The sequence below is a fragment of the Ahaetulla prasina genome, chromosome 1 (genome assembly GCF_028640845.1).
Source record: "Ahaetulla prasina isolate Xishuangbanna chromosome 1, ASM2864084v1, whole genome shotgun sequence".
In the NCBI taxonomy this organism is placed as follows: Eukaryota; Metazoa; Chordata; class Lepidosauria; order Squamata; family Colubridae; genus Ahaetulla; species Ahaetulla prasina.
The window spans coordinates 177,224,656-177,247,594 of NC_080539.1; the positions used below are offsets into that span (position 1 = coordinate 177,224,656).

General features: G+C 38.5%; 1 protein-coding gene across 12 annotated transcripts in view; it reads left to right on the forward strand.

The window, feature by feature from the left end:
• Positions 1–22,939, forward strand: part of WDPCP (WD repeat containing planar cell polarity effector) — a 262,122-nt gene that overhangs the window by 142,519 nt on the left and 96,664 nt on the right. For all 12 annotated transcript variants that reach the window (XR_009155037.1, XM_058182505.1, XM_058182449.1 and 9 more), the window contains one exon: positions 21,394–21,585. Coding sequence is in view for 11 of the 12 variants with exons in the window: in XM_058182505.1 (XP_058038488.1) it covers positions 21,394–21,585 (192 nt within the window). In the remaining variant the exon portion in view is untranslated. The remainder of the gene's footprint in view (positions 1–21,393; positions 21,586–22,939) is intronic.

Below are 22,939 nucleotides of genomic sequence, written 5' to 3' on the forward strand. Positions count from 1 at the left end.
GAGGGATTGAGTCGAAGCCCGTTCCTCCCCATCCAGACCCACACGGCCTCCAAACACTGGGACATCACGTTGACGGCTTCATTGGGGTGGTCCGGGGTGGAAACGTACAGCTGAGTATCATCAGCGTACTGATGATACTTCACCCCAAAACCACGGATGATCTTCCCCAGCAGCTTCATATAGATGTTGAACAAGAGAGGCGAGAGAACCGACCCCTGCAGCACCCCAGAAGTGAGGTGCCTTGCGGTCGACCTGTGCCCCGCTGCCAACACTGTCTGTGACCAATCAGAGAGATAGGAGGAGAACCACCGATAAATGGTGCCCCCCACTCCCAATCCCTCTAATCGTCGCAGCAGGATACCATGGTCGATGGTATCGAAAGCCGCTGAGAGGTCTAATAGGACCAGGACAGAGGAACAACCTCTATCCCGGGCCCTCCAAAGATCATCCACCAATGCGACCAAAGCCGTCTCCGTGCTGTAACCAGGTCGGAAGCCGGACTGGAACGGGTCTAAATAGAAAGTTTCCTCCAGGTACCGAGGAAGTTGTTGTGCCACTACACTCTCAACAACCTTCGCCAAGAAGCGAAAGTTGGAGAGCGGACGGTAATTTGATAATACAGCTGGATCCAGGGAAGGCTTCTTGAGGAGGGGCCTCACCACCACCTCCTTCAAGGCGGACGGGAAGGCACCCTCTCTCAAAGAAGCATTTACAATTCCCTGTAACCAGTCTCGTGTAACCTCCTGTGTGGCAAGTACCAACCAGGAGGGACATGGGTCCAATAAACATGTGGTCGCATTCAACCTCCCCAGTATCCTGTCCATGTCCTCACCAAGAACGTTCTCCGTCATCCCACCTGAAACCACCCAATCAGAGTCCAGCCCATCCCGAATCTGAGCGATTTTATCGTGCAGATATTGTCCGAAGTCCTCAGCACGACCCTGTAAGGGGTCCTCCCGCGCCCCCTGATGAAGTACACCTAAACAGGGTGGCTGGGCGATTATCTGCCGATGCAATAAGAGTGGAAAAATACTCACGTTTTGCCACTCTTATCGCCACCAGATAGGTCTGAATATGAGACCTAACTAGTGTTCGGTCAGGTTCAGAAAGGCTAGTCCTCCAATCACTCTCTAGGCGTCTTTTCCGGCACTTCATCTCTCTCAGCTCCTCAGAGTACCAAGGAGCTGGTCGAGATCGGCGCCAGGTCAGAGGCCGCAAAGGCACGACTCGGTCCAAAGCCCCAGCTGCCAACCTTTCCCAGGCAGTGACTAGTTCTTCCGCCGAGCCATGAGCCAGATCCTCAGGGAATGGCCCAAGCTCCGTCAGAAACCTCTCCGGGTCCATCAGTCGCCTGGGACGGAACCAGCGAACCGGTTCCGTCTCCCTGCGGTGTGGGTTGCCGGTTCTGAAGTCGAGTCGAAGGAGCGAATGATCAGACCATGACAGGGGATTAATGACTAAGTCCCCTAATTCTAGGTCATTCAACCACTGTCCCGAGACAAAGATCAGATCCAGTGTGTTTCCCCCCATGTGTGTGGGACCAGTAACTAACTGGGTCAGGTCCAAAGCCGTCATGGAAGCCATGAACTCCCGAGCTGCCGTCAATGATTCACCAACCAACGGCAGGTTGAAATCCCCCATAACCATAAGTCTGGGGGTATCAACCGCCATCCCAGCCACCACCTCGAGCAGTTCGGGCAGGGCTGTTGCCACGCAGCAAGGAGCCAGGTACGTGATCAACAAGCCCACCTGCCTCCCCTGACCCCACTTCACAAGGAGCGACTCACATCCGGCTATCTGCAGGACAGTGACCCCCCTCGGTTCCAAACCTTCATTAATAACAACCGCCACCCCCCTTCCCTACCTTGGGCCCTCGGCTGATGGAATGCACGGAAACCCGGTGAGCACATTTCAACCAGGGGGACCCCCCCCTCTGTGCCCAACCAGGTCTCCGAAATGCCCATCAAGTCCGCGCCCTCCTCCTGAATAAGGTCACAAATGAGGGGGGCCTTGTTCAACATGGACCTGGCATTACACAACATCAGCCGAAGGTCCAGGCTCTGAGGAATCTGGCTACATGGGATATGGGAAAAGTCTGAGGACCTGGAGTGCTTGACCGCTCGTAAACAGCAGGCACGCATTCCCCGAACATGATATGGGCCCTCGCTTCCACCATATCTGCCCCTCCCAGTTACCGTGCCTTTACTGTTGTAAAGGAGTGCAAGATACAAGATGGACACATGCAGGATTTCTCTTAAGTAATTTGGACTACAGCTCTCATCCTTTGCCATTGGCAATACTGGTTTATAGTAAAAGGAACTGAATTCAATTGATAATATTCAGATTTGAGACAGAGGCTTTAGAATTAATTAACTTGTTCCATCCTGATATATTCTGAATATATATAAAATAGAAGAGATTCTTCAAATGAAATAAACATTTTCATTTTATTTGTTTTCAAAATGAAAAAAATTATTACAGTAAAAGACTGGTCTTCACCATATTGTAAGTATGAATATATGCTGCCTTTCATCCCCTATCTGCCAAAATGTTATTAGATAACAAACGTGACAAAATGTTTTGTTAACTAGTATTATTTTTCTCCTATTGCTTTTTTGTTATTTCTCTGTTAGATAGATTTTGTATCTATAAGGCTAGTTTTAGAGATTTACACTGAATATCTTGCCAGATTTTATTATAAAGTTTGTTGGGAATGCTGTCTGTTAGAATGGACATCTAATATATTTTCCAGGCTGCTTCAGTTGAAGGCCTCTTTTCAATACTGAGTTGTGTTTGCAAGATTGATCCAACCTCTATAACATGGATTTGAGACAGTTCGCTGTTCACAAGGAACTGAGCTGATATGTTGTTTACTTCAGGGTGATGCACACTTTTGTGTGTTTATTAAGTTTGGGTATTTGGTAACCATCATCAAAATCTCTATATACTTAGCATTATTGCAAAGCAGCTTTGGAATAACTTACAGTGGTAATTTACTTTCCAAATCTATTTTGCATGTGTTTAATTATCCCCTCTTTTGAACCAAAAACTTTTAAGAAAACAGAAAAACATGGATATTCAAGAAAGAGATTAAATGAGAATCACTACCACAATTTTAATATTTAAAGTTTAATTTTAATAATATTTCTAATAGTTTAATCAGCCTAAAATTGAAAAATATTTTTTATTTATATTAGTGCTGTAGCTCTACACAATTGCTGTTTTATGGTGGATTGTATTAATTGTAGGACTACAATGATGTTTTTTAAATTGTTGATTGTAATGATTGTGTATGCTTGTACATAATTTTACATACATTTTGTCTAAAAACATTGGAAACCGTTCATAAATCTAGCACATTAAGACATTGCTTTTAAATAACTAAAATTGTAGGTGTGATCAGCCTTTGTGATAGGTATTCTGAAATATAAACATTAATTTTCAAACATTTAGATACAATTTAGTTTAAAAAAGTAGCGCATGACAAAAAAACCTATACAGCAATGATGGCGAACCTTTTCAGTACGAGTGCCCAAACCAGAACCCATGCACGTGCAAAAGGACAAAAATGAAAAAAGAGACATAGCATTTCTCCTTGGAGCTGTTTGCTTACAAAATTGACAGTAAATCTGAATAGTAGGATATTTAGGATTTTAAAAAATGAAATATACTTCAGATATCTACTATAAATTATACTACTATAATTTATAGTAGATATCTGAACTCTTAATAACAACAAAAATTAACTTAGACAATATTAAACAGTATGCATAATAAAATCCAGGTATTGTAATGGTTCAGTGAAGTCTATGAGATTGTCATTAGATTTATCATATGTCTTTATTACATTTTTTTTCATCTTAAATTTCCTCTAAGCAGGAAGAGTGAATTATTCATCTCTGTTCATGTTAAAATTTAGTAAGATGTACAAAGATGTGTTATCAAAGAATAAATATACGATGTGAGTTGTACAATTAAAAAAAGGAATCTTATACTCAGTTATCTGGGAAATAGCCAATAGTTCTAATTAAGCTTGATTTTTAAAATTTTAATTTGCTTTTATGGGTTTTAAATTTTTGTAAATTTTATAGGGTGTTACTGTATTTTAAATTTGGCCAATTGAATAAGTTTTTTAAGGGTTGTTCTTAGTACTGTATGTGCTGTTCTTTTTGTATTTTATTTTGGCTGTTCACCGCCCTGAGTCCTTCGGGAGAAGGGCGATATACAAATTAAAATATTATTATTATTATTATTATTATTATTATTATTATTATTATTATTATTATTATTATTATTATTATTATTATTATTATGTAACAATTATAGTAGGGCTGGTGCAGTATTTCAATTCTGAAAAGAAAGACATATTTTAAATTGTTCAGGGACCCAAATGTTGTACTTGTTTGCAATTCCTAAAAGTGTACTGCAAAAATGGATAGAAGCAGAATTTCCAGTTCCAATCAATTTTATAGATTAGAACAATAAATTAGGAAAAGAAGATAATCACAACAAACAATTTTCTCTGGGCAACATTGTCCACTTTTATTATAGAAGTATAATAGTATTGTACAAGTATTGTACAATACTTAGTATTGTACAAATATTGATTAGTTGTCTCACCATATTAAAAAACTATATAACATCATAAACTACATTCAAAAACTGGTGGGACCATAAAATAGAGAAAGTAATAGGAAATGGAGAAGATAATGTCCTCTGGGACTTTAAAATTCGAATAGACAGGCACATGTCATTTAAAAATTGTCAATAAGAAAGGAAAGACAAAGTAGTCTGGAAAGTGGACATGGCAGTACCTGAAGACAGCAGACTAGAAGAGAATAGAATAGAATAACAGAGTTGGAAGGGACCTTGGAGGTCTTCTAGTCCAGCCCCCTGCTTAGGCAGAAAACCCTACACCGCTTTAGACAAATGATTATCCAATATCTTCTTAAAAACTTCCAGTGTTGGAGCATTCACAACTTCTGGAGGCAAGTTGTTCTGCTGGTTAATTGTTTTGTCAGGAAATTTCTCTTTAGTTCTAGGTTGCTTCTCTCTTTGATTAATTTCCACCCATTGCTTCTTGTTCTACCCTCAGGTGCTTTGGAGAATACCTTGACTCCCTCTTCTTCGTGGCAGCCCCTGAGATATTGAAACACTGCTATCATGTCTACCCCTTGTCCTTCTTTTCATTAAACTAGGCATACCCAATTCCTGCAGCTGTTCTTCATATGTTTTAGCCTCCAGTCCCTAATCATCTTTTTTTGCTCTTCACTCTTTCTAGAGTCTCCACATATTTTTTGCATCATGGCAACAAAAACTGGATGCAGTTTTCCAAGTGTGGCCTTACCAAGGCATTATAAAGTGGTATTAACATTCCACATGATCTTGATTCTATCCCTCTGTTTATGCAGCCTGGAACTGTGCTGGCTTTTTTGGCAGCTGCTGCACACTGCTGGCTCATATTTAAATGGTTGTCCACTAGGACTCCAAGATCTCTCTCACAGTTACTATTATTGAGCAAAGTATCACATATACTGTACCTATGTGTTTTGTTTTTCTTGCCTAAATATAGAACCTTCCTTTTTTTTACTATTGAATTTCATTTTGTTAAATAGCAACCAATGCTCAAGTCAAGATACTTCTGTATCTTAAGCCTATCTTCCGGAGTGTTGGCTATTCCTGCTAGCTTGGTGTCATCTGCAAATTTGATGAGTTCCCCATCTATCCCTTTGTCCAAATCATTGATGAAGATGTTGAAGAGTACTGGGCCTAAAACAGAGCCTTGGGGTACCCCACTGCATACTTCTCTCCATGTAGATGCAGTTCCATTGAGGACTACATGTTGAGTGTGGTTAGTCAGCCAGTTACGAATCCATCTGGTGGTGATGCTATCTAACCCACATTTTTCTATTTTATCTAGTAATAGGTTACGGTCTACTTTATCAGATGTCTTACTGAAGTCCAAGTAAATTATATTGACAGCATTCCTCTGGTTCACTAATTTTGTCACTTTGTCGAAGAATACAATAAGATTAGTCTGGCATGATCTGTTTTTGACAAACAGATGTTGGGTTTTGGTTATTACTTTGTTTGCTTCTAGGTGTTCGCTGATTTGTTGCTTGATTATCTTTTCCAGAATCTTCCCTGGTATTGAGAGGTCAGGATAATAGGTCTGTAGTTTCCTGGATCTATTTTTTTCTTTTTTTGAAGATGGGAACTATATCAGCTCTTTTCCAGTCCTCTGGAAGTTTCCTGGTGCTCCAGGATCTTTGAAAGATATAATTCAGTGGTTCTGTGATCTCATCTGCCATTTCCTTCAGGACCTTGGGGTGCAATCCATCTGGTCTTGGTGATTTGAACTCATCTAGGGTAGACAGGTGCTCACTTACCATTTTCTTCCCTATTTTAATTTGTTTTCCTAATCTGTTTTTTGTGGTTTTGTTTTGATAGGTTGGACTGTTATTTGTACCCTATGATTATCATTAAGTGTTGTATCATTAAGTGTTAAATTGTACCCTATGACCATCATTTGTGTTGTAAATGTTGTACCTTGATGAAGGTATCTTTTCTTTTATGTACACTGAGAGCATATGCACCAAGACAAATTCTTTGTGTGTCCAATCACACTTGGCCAATAAAAATTCTATTCTATTCTATTCTATTCTATTCTATTCTATTCTATTCTATTCTATTCTTTGTGTAAATACAGATGCAAAAAATGAGTTAAGTAGTTCTGCTTTCTCCCTGTTGCTTGTCACCTTCTTGCCACTTTCTCCCAGCAATGGATCAGTTGTTTCCTTGACTTTTTTCTTGTTTTTAACATGTTGGAAGAAGCTTTTTTTGTTATTTTTTACTTTTGTCACAAGCCTTTGTTTGTTGTGAGTCTTAGCTTTCCTCACTTCATCTTTGCAGGCTTGGGCTATTTTCTAATATTCTGCCTTAGTTATGTGCCCTTCTTTCCACTTTCCATATTTGTCCTTTTTGTCTTTCAATTTGTCAGAAAGTTCTGTATGCAGCCATGCTGGTTTCTTTTGAGAGCTGTTATTTTTCTTCTTCATTGGTATTGTGCAAGACAGGGCTTTTATAATCTCACTTTTCAAAATTTCCCAAGCTTCTTGAGTTGTTTTCCCCTTGAGGATTCTCACCCAAGGAATCCTTCCCAAGCTCTCTCTAAGTTTATTGAAATTAGCTCTCTTAAAGTCCAAGGCTCTAGTTTGATTTGGTTCTATTGTTTGTGCTTGCATAATGTTGAATTCCAATATTGTATGATCACTTGCCCCCAAGGTTCCAGTATCTAGAAAGAACTAGAGAAGATAACAAAATTAAAAGACCTGCAAATAAAAATAGAATGACTGTGACAAAACAAAGCAAAGGTAGCTCCAATAGTAAAAGACGCTGTGGGTACAATCCCAAAGCAACTAGAGCACTGCTTGAACACCATTGGCATTGACAAATTCACCATCAGTCTAATTGCAAAAGATAGCTTTATTTGGAACAGCTTACATTCTCTAACATCATAAAACATCATCATCTACCTATCCCAGAGCCCCAAAATATCAAAACTAGGCTAAACATCTGGCCGACAGATCTATATGAAAAAAAACTGTTAACATAAATTACTATTCTTGCAATCAACCCCAACCTATTCTAAATGGTCTATCCTTTACAAAATACCTTTGATATATATCTTGTTAGATATGCAGGTTCATTCCAGGCAAGAAGTAAGATAATTTCTCTTATTTGTCCCAATATATTTTAGTTTTTAAGTGAAGATCTAAGTATGTGGTCCTTTCCATCAAATATATTTTACAATCAAAGAGGATATGTCTTCAAGAGCTGGTGCACTACATATACACAGTCTTTATTTTAATGGGATATCATGGAACCTCACATATCTTATAATGGAATCTAGTTGTTCAAAGCATGATTTATAGAAAGGTCTTCTAAGATGTTGGGATATATAAGCTGTTAAATATTTTTCCGTCTGGGAGGCTGATTTGTGTTAAATCAACTACTTCAAGGATTTAGAATGTTTAAGGGATGTGATATCATACTGGAGATAAATAGTCAAGATTTGTTGGACTGGAAATTGGATAAAGAGTCCATATTGTGAGATGGGCAGTTCAAGTGCAAGGAGACGTACTAAATATCTGCTCTTTGAAATACAATTGGGTAATCTGTAATCTGTTCCATAAATAATATCTTCTGCCAATGATAATTACTTTAATTGCTTGGTGACTTTATGTAGAAGATTTACTCAAGATGTACTCAAGATTTACTGCCTTTACTTGTGGAACTGGCATGGATTTGTCCACCCACATGAAGCATTTCAAAAAAGTGGACAGCATCCGTTCCAATAAGGGAGCATATTATATAGTAGATAATGATTGGAACTATTTTGCCATTGTAAAAGAGTTGGTGGGTAGCTATGGTTGGTGATCTGCCTTATGGCACTGCAACCCCTTTAGCCCTTACAGAACTGCTCTTAAAACGTGGGATGATTTAAAATGAAGTATTTTAAGCATGCAGGTATTATTTACTGCTTTTTCATAAGTTATATATTCCCTTCTGTGCTTTCAACTATTATCCCATTGAAGAATAAGAAAAATAGATTAATACACAGCAACTATAAATCATGAGCTAAATCAAAGTCTTGTCTTCCCTCTGTCCTTCAGCTAACCTTGCCTGGCAACAAGATTATCAATCTCACTCTTCCAGATTCAACAATTCAATCTGTAACAATATATTTGATGAAAATATACTGTTTTATACTTGTTTTATGTCCCTGGAAATATCAAATATTCAGGGATTTATAGGGTAATTATTGTTCCAAGACCAGGCTGCTTTCTGGCTGTGTTTTCAAAATGAACTTTGGTTAATTTCTGACTGGGTGTTTATTTTCTTATTTTAGGGCAGGGTTGATATTTATTTACAATTATTTATTATTTTTATTCTGCCTTTATTATTTGTATAAATAACTCAAGGTGGCAAATGTACCTTATATTCCTTCCTACTTCCACTTTTCCCATAACAACAACCCTGTATTAAGTTGGGCTGAGAGAGAATTACTGACCCAAAGCCAACCAGTTGGTTTTCATGCCTAAGGCAGGACTAAAACTCACAAACTTCTGTTTTCTCTCCTGGTGCATTACATCATAGTGGCTCTCTTATTTTTTTTCTCATTGGTTGCTTCATGTAATTCTTTTATTTCATTCACTGTACTTGTATTCTGGGTTCCTTTGGGTAAACAAAATCTATCGTCAAAACTATTGTAAGAGAGCTATATCAGTCTATGGCAGCCACTATGGAATGGTTAAACTGAGGAAGGATCTCCATGCATCTGATGAAGTGTGCACAGATTATGAGAGTTTAGGTCTTTTAATAAATTGTGTTAATCAGAAAAGGTGATACAAAACTCCTTCCAATTTTTGCCGTCTAGAGAAGTTCTTTTCAAGTAAAAGACTATCATTACACTGGCAGACTCCATTCTCAGGCCTATGAGCATAGGTTCTGTTGAGATTCTGAATACAACTATTAATTGCTCCACATTTTATACCTGCTAAACCATGGATGAAGAGTAGCCTGGTTTGTTCTCATGTACTTTTGATTGGCTAAAGATCTGGATTTTATCTGTCTTTTCCTACCTGTTGTGATAATTGATATTAAAAGGAATGTATTTTAATAGCTAACATTCTAATCACATTAACACAGAGTAAGAAATTCTCTAAAAATAGAATGATAGTAGTTCTGTCTCTGTATTTAAAAATTTATGAACTTAAATAGTGAAAAGTTGAAAGAACTGATATTTGTCTAAATACGGAACGTTTCATAAACAAGCCATTAATAATTTGCTGTATGTGGGCAGAGTATGTTGTTTGCTATAAAGCCCCAAATAGTTGGCATAATCAAGATAACAAGACCAACTTGGATTTCCGGAAGCTATTTTTAATGCTAATCTGGGCTAAAACCAGAATCTAGATAACTGTAACAATAAATTCATTGTTTCAGTTATAGTGAATTAATTAACATAGAACTTCTTTGAAATAATCTGTATTTCTGCACTGGGTTGCCCCTTCTTAGATAAACTAATTATTTAGCGCTCACTTTCCCACAGTCTTCACCCTTGCATAATGAAAACTAGCAAACATGATAAAGGAAGCAAATTGCTGGCATGACAAACTTCTTCCTTTTCCTTTTGCTCTTATTCATTTAATTTATCTAATTTATATAGTCACCCATCTTACAAATAAGTGTCACCGGATAATGAACTACAAAATTAATATCTAAAATATCTAAAATCATTAACTAACAAATATTAAAACATTAAAAACTATATAAACTGCTAAAACAAAATTAATAGATGAAGGATAGTAATAGTAATGAAAATACCTTACCAATTCATCCATCCCCTGAGATCTCCAGGCTTTCTGGCATAACCAGGTCTGAAGTGACCTTCTGAAGTCTAGAAGCAATAAAGCCATCCTCACCTTGGGTGGGGAAGAAAAAAGATTCCACAGTGCGGGTGCCACAACAAAAAAGGCCCACCTTCTAGGCCCCACCAAATGTAGCTCCATAAATGAAAGACCCATCACATGCCTTTTCTATTAGATCTGGTGGGATGGGCAGATGAATTCAGAGTTTGCTTCAAAAGTAAGATTTTTTCATTCCTTGTCTAAAAGAAAAAGGCATTATAAAGTACCATCATCTATACAAAAGAAGAAAGGAAATGTGTTGCAAAAAGTGGGGATAAGCTTTGCAATCCTATGTTTATTTCCTTTTATATAATTTATTTTAATAAATTGATGCTCATTAAAAAGCTTCCAAGGTAAAGTTAGAAAAATAGCAGAAAGGTATATCCAGTGTAATAATACTGTACTAAAATTAAATTGTGTACTATACTCAGCTACACAATATGTATTAGCATAAGTATCCTGGTTGCTATTAGTTATAAAAATATTTTTTCCTGGTTAAGGTTAATTTTGGAAGGTTGGTAACAAAAAACAAAGCTGAAATTAACATAAAATAGTTTAAGAACTATGCAGAATTAATATATAGTTTAAAGTAGTCCTAGTGGGTAACAAACTTCAGTATCTAATAGATTGAGAACTCGATGCTATCAATGCTCAATGAAGCCATTAGAGTTATTTTTTCAGTATTTCATAACCTGCCATATCTTATTCTTCTAAATTCTCAGCACCATAAAGCATTAAAACTTTTGGATAAATCTTCTGAAATCATTGCTGTTTGCCTGTTTTCATTTTTATAGCTTTTTAAATCACTTTGCTGAACTGTGAGAAGACAAGAGTATAAAGAGTTAATGTTTACTGAGAGAAAACAGTGGTAATTACTTTGATTTCAGTTCCTTTTGATGTGTATTCAGGGGATGAAGAGGTCAATAATATTATGACCATGCAAATAGAAAGGAGTTCTTTTTGGCCATAAAAAAACAGCAAAGGATTATTAAAGCATTAACCTTGATTTTTAATGGGCCTTGGTTGAGTGGTGAGATCACAATTTGGATGAGTCTGATTATTTACTAAATACAATACATAAATGCAACGGGTTCTTAACACCCATTGCACTCTGGCATTATCGCATTACTGCCATCCTTTGTTGCCTTGCAGACAGGAATATGAAAGCAATCTGTCATGTAGTGAGACTGGCTCCAGAAGCATTTCTCTGATAAGAAGACCCCCTGCCCTTTGCTTGTGTCTGGTCCAGTAGGCTTAGCCATGCGCTTAATCCCCAGAAAGTGGTTCGATTATTGCTGACCAGCAATAGCAAGATAGTTTTTTTCCACTCCCCCCAGCTATCAACCTTCCATTAATTCCTTAAGCAGAAATGTGCTGCAATCTATATTTCCTTGGCATGTGTCACCCAGATGGTGTACTGTTCATGTTTTCAAATAATCATGCTCCAAAATAAAATAGTTTGAATAATAAAAGAATAGAATAGAAGGAATAGAACTAAGAAATCCTCAAAAGCCGCATAAACTTTATACATCATGCTGTCACTCATCCATATTACTTGGCAAAAATTGTATCCCTTGTTAGAACAGTTGGTGTTCTTAACCCTGGAGGAAAATATATATATATATATATATATCCTATTAATACATTGTAAATGACCAATTAACGTTCAGTGTTATATTTGAAACGAGTAGCCTTTTTCCAATACTTTTGGTCAGTATAGTGGAACTTAATACATAAGTAGCTTTAAATCCTTACACATAGGTCGATGCTGTCAAGCAACCATGACTGTACATTTTAGTATTGATTGGAGTCACAGCAGTAAATTCCTCCTTAACTTGTATGCTTCTCTGTCCATATCTACAACCAGCAGTTTTACGTGTTCTCACAGACATAGAAATATAAAAGTGAAGAGAAATAATATGTATCATGTATTTGTCAAATTTATAAAAAAATAATCTCCAGATTGTTTCAAAATTAATCTTACATTAGATGCTAGCTTTGGGTGCAAAATACCGAAAGATTTCATAATCACACTGATGTCAGTCAAAAAATTATCTTTAAAAGCTCACATTGCAATCAAAATAGCTGAAATGTGGGATTAGCACTCACAGTATGAACACTTTACTTATGAGCAATGGTTTTGGAAAACACTCCAACAAAGCAAAATATATATCAATGTTAATTTGTGTGCATATTTTAGTTAAAGTAATTTTAATCTATTCTTCCAAATTCATAAAAGCACATCCCGAAAACATTCTTTACTAACTTAATAGTGGTGGAGATTTTATTAACCACCTTTATTCTGGTTTGGAGAAAAAACATTATCAGCTAAAGGAGCTTTGAAAAGGATACCAGAAACTTCATTCCCACCTATCTGCATTCTAATTCTTTTTTCTATTTTTTATTTTTATTCATTCAGTCATTCAGTCATTCATTCAATAATAATAATATTCATTCAATAATAATAATAATAATTCAAAGTTATCTATTAACAAATTATATTTTCAGGCTTACAAAACAAAAGCAAGTGACATGAGAAACAAAAAACTGCAACCCTTTTTTCAAAAAGAATTGTTTTCAAACATACTTTTTTATAAGGTTGTATATTTTTTTAAAAAAAATCTGTCACTACCTCCATTTCTTCCCCATCTATTTGCCAGGGATTGAGAGGGCCAGATGCCATGATCTTAGTTTTCTTAATGTTGAGTTTTAAGCCAACTTTTGCACTCTCCTTCTTCACCCGCATCAAGTGGCTTTTTAATTCCTCTTCACTTTCTGCCATTAAAGTGATATCATCTGCATGTCTGAGGTTGTTCATATTTCTCCCGGCAACCTTAATTCCAACTTTTGATTCATCTAGCCCCACCTTTCTCATGATGTGCTCTGCATATAAGTTAAATAGGCAGGGCGTCAGTATACTGCTTTCCCAATTTTGAACCAATCAGTGGTTTCGTGTCTAGTTCTCACTGTTGTTTCTTGACCCACATATAGGTTTCTCATGAGACAAATAAGATGGTCTTGTACTCTCATCTGTTTAAGAACTTGCCACAGTTAGTTATGATCCACACAATTCCCTCCCCATTAGGAATATATATATATATATATATATGTCTTTGGTTGTTCGGGTTTTCTCCCGTGTAAAATTGGAAGTGTCTTGGCGACGTTTCGACAAAGTCTCATTCGTCATCTTCAGGCTTCAGCTTCGTGCTTCTGGGAGCAATGTGTGATCGCAGCCGTTTCTTCCTTTTAACTGCTAGTGGGGGTTTGAACTGATTGGGTGGGAGCTTGGCTGTGCTCTGATTGGATGGGGGTTTTTCTGTGCTCTGATTGGATGGGGGTGTGTCCTGTGTTGGTGGGGGCTTGGTTGTGCTCAGTCTAGTCTGTGCTGCAGGGGGATTTGAGCTGGTGAGCTGCATAGCTGTTGTTTGGCTTTGTGGTCGTGCTACATCTTCATAGTGGGTGTCAGTCTGCTGCATGAATGGATTGGAGGGGTTTGAAATGGCTAATGTTGCAGCTGCGGTCTGGCTTCTGGTCCCTGGTCGTGCTTCATGATCAGTGTGGGTTTGGGTCTGCTTTCTGGGTGGATGTGCGGTGGTGACATCCTGTGTGGACCTTGTGAGTGTGGGTCTGGTGTCATTCCTCGTGTTAGGGACTCGTTTGTCAATAAGGGCGGGTTTCCAAATGGCTGGTAGGCGGGAGGTGTCATCTCGTTTGTTCATGTTGTGTGGGCGTTTTTCTATCTCAGTGGCTTCTCTGATTATTCTGTTGTTAAAGTGTTCAGTTTTGGCGATAGTTCTGGTCTTTTTAAAGTCAATATCATGTCCTGTGACTTTAAAGTGTTGGACCAGGGAAGAAGTTGGTTCCTCTTTTTTGAATGAGTTCTTGTGTTCTTCAATGCGTGCACTTATTCTTCTGTTGGTTTGTCCAATGTATGTGGTGGGGCAGGCGGTGCATGGGATTTCATATACTCCTTGATTTTCTAACTCAATTTTGTCTTTGGGGTTTCTTAGGATGGTGGATATTTTTCTGTTTGTGCAGAATGCTGTCTTGATGTTGTGTTTGTGGAGGATCTTGCTGATTCTGTCTGTGGTGCCTTTTATATATGGGAGGAGGGCTGTGCCATTTTCTTGTTCTCTGTCTTGGATTTTAGTGGGGGGTTCTTTTTGGATTAGCTTGGTAATCTTATTTGTTTGGAATCCATTGGATGTTAGTACGTTAATGAGAGTGTCTAGTTCGGGTTTTAGGTGTTGTTCATCAGCTAAGCATTTTGTTCTGGAGATGAGTGTCTTGGCTACGGAGTTGATCTGTGCTGGGTGGTGGTGTGAGAGTGCGTGCAGATAGCGGTTTGTGTGTGTTTTCTTCTGGTAGATGGTGTGTCCTAGGGAGCCATTGGGTTTTCTGTAGACTAAGACATCCAGGAAGGGAAGTTGGTTATTAACTTCTGTTTCCATGGTGAACTGTATTTTGGGGTGTAGGCTATTGAGGTGTGTGAGGAAGTTGTCAAGTTTTTCTTTCCCGTGTGGCCAGATTATGAAGGTGTCGTCTACATATCTGAGCCAGAGTTTGGGTTTGTGATCAGATTTTTCTAGAGCTTGGGTTTCAAAGTGTTCCATATAGAGATTGGCGATCACACATTGCTCCCAGAAGCACGAAGCTGAAGCCTGAAGATGACAAATGAGACTTCGTCAAAACGTCGCCAAGACACTTCCAATTTTACACGGGAGAAAACCCGAACAACCAAAGACCTATATACAAACACCCGTGAAAACCTCAGAAAACAAATATATATATATATATATATATATATATATATATATATATATATATATATATATATATATATATCTTTGGTTTTTTGGGTTTTCTCCCGTGTGAAATAGGAAGTGTCTTGGCGACGTTTGACGAAGTCTCATTCGTCATCTTCAGGCTTCAGCTTGCTTCTGGGAGCAATGTGTGATCGCAGCTGTTTCTTCTTTTAACTGCTAGTGGGGTTTGAACTGATTGGGTGGGAGCTTGGCTGTGCTCTGATTGGATGGGGTTTTGTGCTCTGATTGGCTGGGGTGTGTCCTGTGTTGGTGGGGGCTTGGTTGTGCTCAGTCTAATCTGTGCTGCAGGGGGATTTGAGCTGGTGAGCTGCACTGCTGCTGTTTGGCTTCGTGTTCGTGGTCGTGCTACATCTTCGTAGTGGGTGTCAGTCTGCTGCATGTATGGATTGGAGGGGTTTGAAGTGGCTAATGTTGCAGCTGCGGTCTGGCTTCTGGTCCTTGGTCGTGCTTCCTGATCAGTGTGGGTTTGGGTGTGCTTTCTGGGTGGATCTGTGGTGGTGACATCCTGTGTGGCCCTCGTGAGTGTGGGTCTGGTGTCATTCCTCGTGTTAGGGACACGTTTGTCAATAAGGGCAGGTTTCAAATGGCTGGTAGGCGGAGGTATCATCTCGTTTGTTCATGCTGTGGGCGTTTTCTATCTCGATGGCTTCTCTGATTATTCTGTTGTTAAAGTGTTCAGTTTTGGCGATAGTTCTGGTCTTTTTAAAGTCAATATCGTGTCCTGTGACTTTAAAGTGTTGGACCAGGGAAGAAGTTGGTTCCTCTTTTTTGAATGAGTTCTTGTGTTCTTCAATGCGTGCACTTATTCTTCTGTTGGTTTGTCCAATGTATGTGGTGGGGCAGGCGGTGCATGGGATTTCATATACTCCTTGATTTTCTAACTCAATTTTGTCTTTGGGGTTTCTTAGGATGGTGGATATTTTTTGGTTTGTGCAGAATGCTGTCTTGATGTTATGTTTGTGGAGGATCTTGCTGATTCTGTCTGTGGTGCCTTTTATATATGGGAGGAGGGCTGTGCCATTTTCTTGCTCTCTGTCTTGGGTTTTAGTGGGGGGTAATCTTATTTCTCTGGAATCCATTGGATGTTAGTACGTTTGTGAGAGTGTGTAGTTCGGTTTTTAGGTGTTGTCCAAAACAAATATAACCCCCCCAAGCACATACTAGATCTGACCAACCACTGCCTATCCAACACATACTTCATCTATAACGGACAAAAATACAAACAAATAGAAGGCGCACCCATGGGATCACCCCTCTCACCTGTCATTGCCAACCTCTACATGGAACACTTTGAAACCCAAGCACTAGAAAAATCTGATCACAAACCCAAACTCTGGCTCAGATACGTAGACGACACCTTCATAATCTGGCCACACGGGAAAGAAAAACTTGAAAACTTCCTCACACACCTCAATAGCCTACACCCCAAAATACAGTTCACCATGGAAACAGAAGTTAACAACCAACTTCCCTTCCTAGATGTCTTAGTCTACAAGAAACCCAATGGCTCCCTAGGACACACCATCTACCAGAAGAAAACACACACAAACCGCTATCTGCATGCACTCTCACACCACCACCCAGCACAGATCAACTCCGTAGCCAAGACACTCATCTCTAGAACAAAATGCTTAGCTGACGAACAACACCTAAAACCGAACTACACACTCTCACAAACGTACTAACATCCAATGGATTCCAGAGAAATAAGATTACCAAACTAATCCAAAAGAACCCCCACTAAAACCCAAGACAGAGAGCAAGAAAATGGCACAGCCCTCCTCCCATATATAAAAGGCACCACAGACAGAATCAGCAAGATCCTCCACAAACATAACATCAAGACAGCATTCTGCACAAACCAAAAAATATCCACCATCCTAAGAAACCCCAAAGACAAAATTGAGTTAGAAAATCAAGGAGTATATGAAATCCCATGCACCGCCTGCCCCACCACATACATTGGACAAACCAACAGAAGAATAAGTGCACGCATTGAAGAACACAAGAACTCATTCAAAAAAGAGGAACCAACTTCTTCCCTGGTCCAACACTTTAAAGTCACAGGACACGATATTGACTTTAAAAAGACCAGAACTATCGCCAAAACTGAACACTTTAACAACAGAATAATCAGAGAAGCCATCGAGATAGAAAAACGCCCACACAGCATGAACAAACGAGATGATACCTCCCGCCTACCAGCCATTTGGAAACCTGCCCTTATTGACAAACGTGTCCCTAACACGAGGAATGACACCAGACCCACACTCACGAGGTCCACACAGGATGTCACCACCACACATCCACCCAGAAAGCACACCCAAACCCACACTGATCAGGAAGCACGACCAAGGACCAGAAGCCAGACTGCAGCTGCAACATTAGCCACTTCAAACCCCTCCAATCCATACATGCAGCAGACTGACACCCACTACGAAGATGTAGCACGACCACGAACACGAAGCCAAACAGCAGCAGTGCAGCTCACCAGCTCAAATCCCCCTGCAGCACAGATTAGACTGAGCACAACCAAGCCCCCACCAACACAGGACACACCCCCAGCCAATCAGAGCACAGAAAAACCCCCATCCAATCAGAGCACAGCCAAGCTCCCACCCAATCAGTTCAAACCCCCACTAGCAGTTAAAAGGAAGAAACAGCTGCGATCACACATTGCTCCCAGAAGCACGAAGCTGAAGCCTGAAGATGACGAATGAGACTTCGTCGAAACGTCGCCAAGACACTTCCAATTTTACACGGGATAAAACCCGAACAACCAAAGACCTATATATATATATATATATATATATATATATATTTAGAATTTCTAATTCTTTCTTTTCAAAGTTTCTCCTACTGTGTTACTCTAATCCCATTCTGAAAATGATTTCACATACAACAGTCATGGTTCATATACGTAGAAACTCGAAGAGCAAAGAAAGGAAGTACCTTTTTAGAAAAGCAAAGAAATAATGGGATTTGTGGAAAGATCAGACCCCCTAGAGGCAAAAGAAGTGTTTGTAATAAACAGATGAGCAGGAAGACATGGGGGGAGAGTGCAGGGGCAGAATAGTGGAAGGGAAAAATAAATTTTGAACTGGTGGGAGAAAATCAGCAGTTAGGTAAAGGAAGGATTTTTTTTTTTAATGGAGTACGGTTTTAGGGGAAAACTTGTGCTGACCAGAGTTCTTTGATGGGAAGTATTCCTTAAATCACATTGAAACCTCTGTTTCTAGTAAAAAGGGAAATTGTTGATTCAGCAAATTACATTATCAACTAAGGCAGGGGTGTGAAACTCACGTCGTCACGTGACAACATGACGTATCATGATTTCCTCCCCCCCTCGCTAAAATAGGGGTGGGTGCAGCCAGCACATGACACATCTGGACTGCGGGCTGCAAATTTGACATCCCTGAACTAAGGTTGTTTTTTTTTTATTAAAAAGTTTTTGCAAATTCTCCCTCCCCCACTCCCTCAACCTCCCCCCTCCCCCCTTCCACCTTTCCCCAATCCCCCCACCCCACCCCACCCCGGACTTCCCGGAACAAAATACAGGGTATAACATTTAACAATCATAAACTAGACTACACTAACTATCCATAGACTCCCCTCCCTCCCTTGGAACCTTAACTCCCTTTTTATATAAAAAAAAAAAAAGAATACAAGTACAATTCTTACATTCTATTCATTCATAAGCTATTTGATACTTCTTAGTCTGATACTTATTTTGAATATAATCAATCCATCTTCTCCATTCCAATATGTATCTTTCTTGTGAATGAACTAAGGTTTAATGTACGTATTCTTTCTTTCCAGTCCTAAGACTTTATCTATCATAATTTGCACATGATTTAATTCCTCCAATTCATGAATGGATTCCCTGCCCCCCACACGTTAGGAGAGGGAAAATTGTATCATCTCATCCAGTAGCATTATTTCATTCTCCCGGTATAAATTACTTGACACCATCTTACAATATGTTTTGGGACAATAGTGAATCTTCCCAAAAGTGGCCACCTTGTCAATGCCACTAAAAAACCACATATAAAATTATTGAGGAAACTACAAAAAACTCAGAAAAACATCTGTGTATCAGCAGGCATCATTCCCCTTGACTCTACCAGGAAAAAAGCAGAGAGAGTAAAATAGGATAGACAGGAAAATGGCAACATAGAAACCTTTGCTCACAAGAATGATTTCTCTTTAAAGGTACTGAAGAGCACCTGGATGACCCCAGGCTTCTAGAGGAATGTTTTAAGGACAGATGAGTTAAAAGCGATTTTTTTTCAGGCTATATATGTAGTTTTAACTATTAGAAGTCAAATACTGCCTTTCGTATACCAACTGTCAGGCATCAAAGGGTCATGGTTAGGGTATGGTGGTTTGGATCAGTTGCCATCACTGAAGATATGAGTTCTGCTCTGCATCAAAGAATTCTGCAAGAGTTTAAGTCTGAGCAAGTCATGCGGGAAGATAGCTATAGCAAACATACAAGCAAGTCGACAAGATAAGGATTCAAGAACAAACTCGGTTTCTGTTGGGACACGACAGTTTCTGAAAATGGCCAAGTCAAAATCCAGACATAAATTCCATAGATATGTGGCAGAACCTGAAATTATCTACTATTTTATGCTCAAATGCTACTCTGTTGAAGCAGTTTGCTATGGAAGAATAGGCCAGCTTTTGTATCTAGTGAGCTAAAACACTAATAACCAATTGGAGGAAGCTTTTGCTTGCAGTTCTTGGAGGTAAATGTGTGTATGTTACTGCAGTGGTCCCCAGCCTTTACAGCTCTGTCAACTAGCAGCAGCAGCAATGAGAGGGCATTGTTTCACGTGTGCGCCCTGGTTCTCAATGGGCCATGGCCCAATACTGGGCCACAGACCAGGGGTTGGGGGCCCCTCTGTTACTGAATCTAAAAGGTGTTGGTTTTTTTTGCACTGGCACTTAATATGTTGGTTAATTTAGGTTATAGTATTACAGTATTATTGTGTATTTTTCGGAGCATAAGATGCTCCAGACTAAGATGCACCTACCTTTCTTGGTGAGGAAAACAAGAAAAAGAAATCTGCCTCTGCCTCCCATCAATTTTGCCTCCTTGCAACAAGCAGCAGAGGACCACGCAGCAATAGGCAATGGCAAGCCCTGCAGCCTGAAACAGCTGAGAGTCGGGAGGCCGATCCAACAGACAATCAACTTGTGCTAATTAGGCTGTGCTGAAGCTGAAATGGGCTGTTTCTTCTTGCTGCTTGCTGCAAGGAGGTAAATTGCTGGGAGGCAGAGTCCAAAGGGTGGGAGGAAGTGGGTGGGCGGGGCTATATTCGGTGTATAAGATGCACCCAAATTTTCATCCCCTTTTGGGGGGGGAAGGTGCGCCTTATACTCCGAAAAAATACAGTAAATGGAACAAGAACCAATCTTTAATAGTAAGTATTGGTTTACTTAAACTCTTCATATATCAATGGGACCCTCAAGATGTGATAATATTCATATGCAAAAGTTCAGAACATCCTAAGGAGGATGAATATTTCTGCATAGAACCATACATGTCTATAGTATGTATATATTTATACACCCATCCACGCAACGTACACATGCACCTTAGTATAGTGAGAAGCACTGCAAATGTAGCACTCAAGACTTTCTTACATCTAAGTAATAATAATACAATCGTCCGGTGAAGAGTTTTGTACTTCCCACTCATATTCAGATTTTTAATACTTTTTTGAAAACCGTCTCTGTTTTTTATATTTTATATATTGAATATGAGGAGAAAAAATAATTGTCTAAATGTATTTGACTGGCACATTATAAGTCCAAATAGACTATATTGTTACCTTTATTTTGCTGAAATGCTAGATAATTCTGACATGATATTTTGAGTTATTGCTATAAATGAATCCTAAGACTGAAAAGTGATAGGTAACTTATAGGACATACTGAAAACAGTGCTATCAGTGGACCTGAAGTATGAACTAATGTTTAATTATAATATTTAGGTTTTATATATTTATTTTGGTATGTAAAATAAATCCCATATACTGTATTTGCTTGGTAATTTCACATATGCCCTACATTTTTTTTTTACTTAGATATCTTACATTGATATACCAGGACTAGGAAACAGAAGGAAGAAGCGTCATTTGACAATAAATAATGTACAGAATATGGTTATTTGCTGGTGGTCTGCTGCAAAGGATGAACTTTGGCCTTGGTCCCCAGTGTCTGGCAAAAGAGAGAGAGCCAACTTGCTACTCTTGAAATGTGAACATGGCAACTTAGAGGTAATCCTCTAAATCTCTAAATTGGATATTTGTTTTACCCATTTAGCTAAAAAGGCTCTAGAGTGGTTTTGTAGCAAACACGTAAATCCCTGCCCTGGGTTTCCAGCCTAAATGATGCAATGTAAGGGAAAAGGGAAGGAAGGTCTAATACGGGGGAAGTTTTCATAATGACCAGTTTAAATTAGTGCTATATCAAAATACTTCAGTCCAAATGTGGCAGAAATTGAAACTTCCCTAGAGTTATTAGGAATTACGTCTTTGTTAAGAGGTAATTCTTACTAGTATTTTTATGTATTTGAGGAATCTTATTTTAAGAATCATTTGATTGAAGGATTTTAGAGATGGGTTACAGAAAACAAATACACACCTCTGACCTTGTTTTCTTTGTTTTTAATTGTTCATCCCTTGACAGTTATAAAGAAAGAAAAATCGAAGGGATATTTAGCAGAGCTTTTTAGGTTCCGTAGAAACTGAATCTCAATTCAGAGAGAAGAAGAATAAATGGAGCTGGGATCTCACGAAAGCTTCTCAACTCTTCCACTGAAATAATACTTGAAAGATTCAGTACTCTTGTTGATCTGATACGTTATCTGGGATAGTTTATTTAGTTATTTAAAGAAGCACCTGCTTATACTTGGATATAGTGATTTAATTTTCTTAGTTTCTTTTTTGGATTTTCCTATTTAGATGAGGTGGGTAGCAGTTAAAAATGGTTCCTTTAGACTCCGACCTCTTAAAGTATGAAGTGCCAGTTTAAAATATCATTCACATTTTCAACTCTTACTTACTAGCATGAATATTTTTTATTATTTATTGTTTTAATATTGTTTTGTTTCTATGTTTAAATTTGCTGAACCTAAAGGAAAGATATGAAATATATCGCATCAGTTTAATTTAATCTGTTTAATATAGCTTAGAAGGGCCTAATAAATATTCCCTAGGGGCATTCCTGCTTTTATTGGAACTTTTTAAAATAGGAACAGTATAATTAAATCGTTCATAGATGGTTGAGTATGTGTATGCATTAGAAAATAAAATAATTGTATTTTAATGCCCTATAATATATATATTTTCACAAAGTCAGACCTATTTTTACTAGTGAAAAATTCTGCCCCGGTTAACTACACTCACAAGAATATGTACCTTAAACCAAAAAACAGTACATCTGTTTACACTATAAGCTATATACTAAGCTATAAACTAAACTATATACACTGATATACAAACCATCTTTGAGGCACAATTAATATGTCACATGATTTAGCAAATAATAAGGTACAATGAAATCCATTTCTGTCAATTAATTTGTTATCTTGGTTATGAATTGTAGCATTTTTTTTATTTATAGTATTTG